The sequence below is a fragment of the Ruditapes philippinarum genome, unplaced genomic scaffold, assembly GCF_026571515.1.
Source record: "Ruditapes philippinarum isolate M1 unplaced genomic scaffold, ASM2657151v2 ctg2050_1_1_1_1, whole genome shotgun sequence".
NCBI classification, from domain to species: domain Eukaryota; kingdom Metazoa; phylum Mollusca; class Bivalvia; order Venerida; family Veneridae; genus Ruditapes; species Ruditapes philippinarum.
Genome location: NW_026867228.1, coordinates 143,612 through 149,843, shown reverse-complemented (window position 1 = coordinate 149,843; position 6,232 = coordinate 143,612). Strand labels below are relative to the sequence as shown.

The 6,232-nt window shown below is 32.1% G+C and overlaps 1 protein-coding gene across 1 annotated transcript; it reads right to left on the bottom strand.

Moving 5' to 3' along the window:
• Positions 1–1,314: 1,314 nt before the first annotated feature.
• Positions 1,315–4,776, bottom strand: LOC132735356 (complement C1q tumor necrosis factor-related protein 2-like). Its single transcript, XM_060722293.1, has 4 exons — positions 4,722–4,776; positions 2,385–2,469; positions 2,098–2,149; positions 1,315–1,789 (listed from the first exon to the last, which is right to left on the bottom strand). The coding sequence occupies exons 2-4, from the start codon at positions 2,409–2,411 to the stop codon at positions 1,392–1,394; spliced, it is 477 nt and encodes a 158-aa protein (XP_060578276.1). The 5' UTR covers positions 2,412–2,469; positions 4,722–4,776; the 3' UTR covers positions 1,315–1,391.
• Between the last annotated feature and the right edge of the window lie 1,456 nt (positions 4,777–6,232).

Sequence of the window (6,232 nt, the reverse complement as noted above, 5' to 3'; positions counted from 1 at the left end):
CTACGAACAAACCATGATATGATACAACCAATACTACAATAAGAAGTGCACATAAAGTAAAAATATAGGACAGGTACTTATAAACATTTGCCCCTTTTATCAAAGAAGGACAACCGATTCAATGCACATTTGTGTCATCCGATCAGTTGTTTGGCTGAACGAGAAGCTCATCTGGTAATTATTTGAACGAATGTCACAAATAAATGTTTGGTACAAATTGAATATAAGGTTACATTGATTTTTTCGCACCCGTCTTGTTTCGCCAGTTACAGCTGGTCTTTCGTTAGCTAGTTTAATGGATTGCAGAGTTTGGGGTCAAGATTCATTCCAATCAGGAACAGTCTTAAATGCTTCACAGATATGCAGTAGATAATTAAAAACATGTTTGGGTGATGTCCTCCGCCGCATTCATACTTACTGATGCTACACAATTCAAGATATTATCAAATATTAAAATAATTATGTATTATATATAAGCATAATGTTTTGAGCTTTTTATTATGATTGCTTCATAAAATGCTAGGGTTTTAGCACTCCCGTATGAACTGCTCACGATCTTACTTGCCATCAAATGTTCCATTTACATAACTATTAATTATAATTAAACTGCTTTATATTATTTATATCTGGTAAAATAAAATAAATGTAGTAATGTTAAATAAATTAAAGATTAGCTAACTGAAATATACAATCATATTAATGATGTTGCACTTATTAAGACAAGCCGAGCAAGTCCTACGTTCATTTTCACCCACCAATGAACGACTAACTCGAACGGAGTTGTTTGGTGAACGCATAACATTATAGTGTTTATGAATTTATGTTTACATTTTTATTGAGGGAACACAAGACAAATTGTGTCGGTCCGCAGCTATGCATGCTTTGTATTCAAGTCGTATAAGATTTTACATCCGGAAAATTACTAAATAAAATAGTTATGAAAAAAGAAACGATTGCGTTGTGTATAAATGTTATGTGGTATGTTAAGTTTCTTCTATTTGACATTTATTAAGTAAACGTTAACAACTTGGATGACTTAAGCATTCATACTTGAATACTATACGAACACTTTTAGGATATTATACTGCTTTTTTAAAAATAACTTTTTCATCTTATATGTGATATGCAGATTTCATAACCTCTGTATCTATTACATTTTCTAAAGAACGCGTCCAAAACGACAAAATTGTAAATGTTGCAGGCTCAGTTTGATAGAGCCTGTCCATTGTGATGGGGAGTGCAAGTCGTTCAATTCTGTAAAATATAATAACATCTTAACACTCGTACGCACAAATAGAAGTAAAGAATGTGGAATATTATTGAATCAGTTTATTTCTTATGTAATTGAAAATTCTCAAGTGTCAGATTTTTGTCGAATTTCATGACTATGTTCAAACACTTGTAAGAAGACCGGTGAAGGATGGCCATCTGTTCTTATTTGAATACATGACGCTTTCTTCGTATGTACTCTTGACATAAACTTGATCACCCGTCTCAATTTTTGCTGGAACCATTGTCGAACTGCAGGTACTTACTGTGTCGTAATTTGTTGTAATTGCTATTGTAGTATTTTCATGTACAATAGCTGCGCACAAATATTTATATGCGGCATTACATATCTGAACGCTAAACTGGTACATTCCAGCCACAGGGGCTGTGAAGATCCCAGTGCTTTCGTTATAACCACAACCTTCATTAAGCAATACAACAGGAAATATGATAGATTCGTCGACGCCGTAATTACCCCCAGTACTGGAATATGCGTTAAACGCTACTTTCGGTGTGGTAACTGAAGGCAAAATAATGGAAATTTTAAGAAAATGTCAAGTCTGTTTATTATAGTAATATAACACGAGGAATAGCCTAACATTATTTTATAAAATAATTATAATCAATGTTTGTTTATGTCAAAATGTATGTAGCAAAAAAAAAATTAATTGAAGAAATCACTTTTTACATTTATTGTGAGGAAGTATCTCTTAATGTTATAAAACTGTATTAATAGCATCTTTGTGATGCGACATGATTTGATTGATTGTTGTAATACTCGGATACGTTAATCAGGCATTTAGTGTAAAATATAAAGCTGAAATTTACCACATCCCTGTGATTCTGTTGTTTCCAAACCAACCAACAGCAACATACATATCTGAAATATCACTTACTGAGTAATGTTATAAAAATTGAACAACTTACAACTTTGTTATGGTTGTTTTAAAGATATTTTACTTGTTACTAAGACAATAGCTCTAATGATACTATTAAGATTTTAAAAGTGAATCACAGCTTAAATTGGGAAAAAAGGCATATAATAAATTTTATTTCAGAAATCAACGATCAATAAAATTAAGATTCGATTAAATTGCACTAGAAATAAGTCATACCGTGGTAGGTAGGATAAATGACCTCATGTTTTACAGATTGGCAATTTCCAAGAAGGCAAGAGCGAAATGAAAGAGTATTTTCTTTCTGAAAATGCAAAAAATAGCATGATTCAACGGCAACCAATTGATTAATAATTAATTGAATATAACTTTTATGAAATTGTTATTTTCTCTCTGTACTTGTGAAAAATTGTCATTTCATTATGCTAAAATGGAGTTACTTATAAGCGAGGTATTTTACGCTTACTAATATTATGTCACGTTTAATGTATTTGTCATCGTATTCGAGTCTTGAAGTCTTTATAATGCATAAGATTAACAAAGTAGAGAAAAACAAAATCCCTAAAGAAAACCCAATACGAAAAAAACTGAAATTGTTTCAGCCCCGGTTAGATTGAGCCGTTCATGGACGTTAGTGCTTATTGCAAGCTATTACCCCAGTCCCCTAAAATTTGCTTTAGCAGAATTCAACATTTAAAGATATACTAGCTATGCCCATCTTTGGATTCAATACTTATACTGCAGAAATTTACTGCAATTTAGTAAATTCTCCCTGAATATGTCTAATTTGATTAAGTGAATATATAAACTATGTTTGGGAAGCTGCCTTCCCTTTTACTTGTCAAATTATTTTGGTCTATTTTTACAAAAACTGCCAGTTTTTTAATGACACTATGTATATGTTAGTGTTCATCCGTGCTGTTCTTCAGAAATTAGAGACTTCGACGGGAGCGACGGCGACAGGAGAACGTTTCTATTTGCTTTAGAACAGCTACGGATGAATACTAACATACTTGGTGTCAAGCTTTATTTGTCCTTTATTATGTCACGACTAATTTTTACGAGGGCGGTTCTATGAAGTAATATAAAAAAAGATGGCGACTATGGACGGAATTTCATTGGATGGCAACTAAAGCTGGTCACTAAGCATTCATACTGTGATTATTCGTAATGTGTAGAAATGAATATTAACATAACATGTTTTCTCTGTGTATATTCAAAACATGTTTATTTAACATTTCAAAAGATTTTGTGTAGTATGTTTATTTTGTGTGGCTTACGGGATAATCTCTACGGCAAAGAGTTGACTTTTTTCTAAACATGAACAACAACAAAATGTTCTCCTCAACTGCTATGAGGTTTACTGTTATGTGCTTTAAAATAAATATTATTAGTTATGTTGTATTTTTCGTATGTACATTATCATTTTCATCATTGTAACCAATATAAATTTATTTCACTTCAATTTGCATAAACTCGATGTTTAAAGACGGGAGCGATTTGTTGATTCTAGAATAAAAAGTCACGTGTTGGAAGTAATTCTGAATCGAACGATTCCGTTTCTGAATCAAGAAAAAAGTAATAAAGTTCTAAGGAGATATTCAAAATGGTGAAGAAAGCTGTAGTAAATTACAAAGTCACTTCACTTTTAATAATGCTGGATGAAGATGATGGATTGTTTTAATCAGTCATATAGCTTGAAATAACGAGAAAGGAAAAAAAGAAATCCCTGCATTGGCGGTTTCAACGATGTACGTTAAATAATTCTATTACTGAAACCTACTATGGAATTCGCCATCTTTTTACCACTTGATCTTTGATTCCATGAAGAATTGATTCCGAGAACCAGAATTGTTAAATCGAACGTGCTTCAGAAGTGCTTCTATGAATTATTGCAAAATCGCACTTGCCTAAAGTCAAGACCAACTTGGCTTTGGTATGACTAAAATACGCAAAGGAGATTGTTTTGGCGCAACGGACATATTTCATAAGCAAAACAGGCACAACGTTTGCTTTTGTTATAAATACAATGTAACTTTGTTTTAAAATGTAACACAGATAGTTACTTAAGGTTGTTTTGAAGGATTCTATGACACTTAAAGCGGTCCCTTTATACATCGTGAACACAATAAAATCATACAAGCACAATTACAAATCTTATCTGTTCTAAAATATTATTTGTATATCTACATGGTTACTGCTACCATTGACTATTATTAGGATGAACGTGTTTATCCGATATCTGTACAATGTAATTTTTAAGTGGTAAGTGATCATACGAGAGAGAACGCAATCGTTTCTATGTCATCCGTAAAGATGTATGGCTAATTAAAAAGCAAAAACACAGATAAATTTACATATTCCCACTAGTCATATTTAAATAGCTAAATCAACTAGGTCTACATGAAATTTTGCTGTTTCGAAACAAAAACATTTCTAGTTTGAATAAAGAACTAATTAAATAATTGTCAAAAACATGGTACAGTTTTAAGCATAATGTCACTTTTATGAAATATAACAATTATACATATATATAATGATATATTATGTACTCACGTGTTTCACTGACTGGACGTCTGAGGTGTAGTTGCATGTTGTCTGTGCTTAATTTATACTGTTTGCCTTGTAACATATTGCAACATTTCAATAGCAAAATCGACTGACAAAGCAACAAAAGATTTGATTTATTGGTTTAATTCTTTGTTTGATAACAATAGTAAAAGAACCAGAGTTGAGATGAAGATAAAATTTGCAAGCAGTTGCTTCAATTGTATAACCACGTGAGCAAAAATCTCTCAAAACATTTCAAATAACCATATAGTTTCTGTCACGTAGAATGATGATCTTTTCCGTACGATGAAGATGTGATAGAAAATGTTCAAGTTCATGCAATATGTATATAACATTGTAACATAGTTTCTCAGGAAGCTGACAAAGTAATTTATTGAAAAATATTATACTTTCATTAACTTTCTCGTTCGATCCTTTTATTCTCCGCAGATTTAAAACATATTTTTATATAATGTAGCATAAAATTAAAGCTAACCAGGAAGATGTTTTAATTTGAATTTTAATATGCAATCATTTTTTAATTTGATTTAATGAGTAGGCCTGGTTCTTATCATTTTTTCTTAGTAAAATTTCTAAAACTGTTGCCCCTGTTAGCTGATCATTTCAGAATTTCAAAGGCATTGCTTATATTTGCTCGTTTCTTATAGTTGAAGTTATAGTTGAAGTGAAAAGTATAATTTTGATTTAGAATGTTTTATGATAACATCTAAATATCTGCTAGTTAGCGCGCAATGACAGTTATATGATTTGCTCTTGTTGCATCATACTGTTTCATCAGAACAACTGTTGTTAGAAATTCACAGGATAATGTTATCAGAAAGACAATACAAAATCATACAGATTTATGCTTTGAGATTATATAAGCCTTTGGTTTGTGAAGCTAGATATCTGATTTTGCACAATTGTTAATTTCTCGTCAAAACAACATAAGTTACCAGACATGTACTCATACGTACATATCGCATACATGATATTTCAATCAAAAGTGAATGTTATACGAGAGTTGTTTAAAAACGAATTGGACTTACAGTCTTGCATCATCAATTCAATTTCAAATATGTTTATATTATATCGACCGTACAATGTTTCTACAATTTGAGCATAAGGTTAATAAATAATTGTGCTAAATGCTTGTTCCCTGCAATATGGAATAACCATGGTCACACGCACCCGGCGCAGCAATTCAAAAAAGTTATTGAATTTAAGCTGCACTTATCAAGTTTTAAACAGCAGTTGTCATAGCGTTGAATCTAAAAATATGACGTAGATGGCGCGATAGCTCAGTTGGTTAGACCACTGACTGTAACTCCTGAGGTTCCGGGTTCGATCCTGGGTAACACCCTTGGGATTTTTCAGAAACACTATCAGTGCTTCCAACTTCCCTAGAGGTAAACTGGTACGAAACCCAGGTAATCCTCGCATGTATCAGTGCTACACACTGGGCATACAAAAGAACCAAGGGATCTTCTATTCAATAAGAGCTAGGGACAGGTTCC

Coding starts and splice junctions, on each gene's coding strand:
- LOC132735356 (XM_060722293.1), bottom strand. CDS start 2,411: ATGAGGTCATTTATCCTACCTACCACG. Junction 2,150..2,384: donor CATTTATCCTACCTACCACG/GTATGACTTATT, acceptor GTGATATTTCAG/ATATGTATGTTGCTGTTGGT. Junction 1,790..2,097: donor AACAGAATCACAGGGATGTG/GTAAATTTCAGC, acceptor TTTTGCCTTCAG/TTACCACACCGAAAGTAGCG.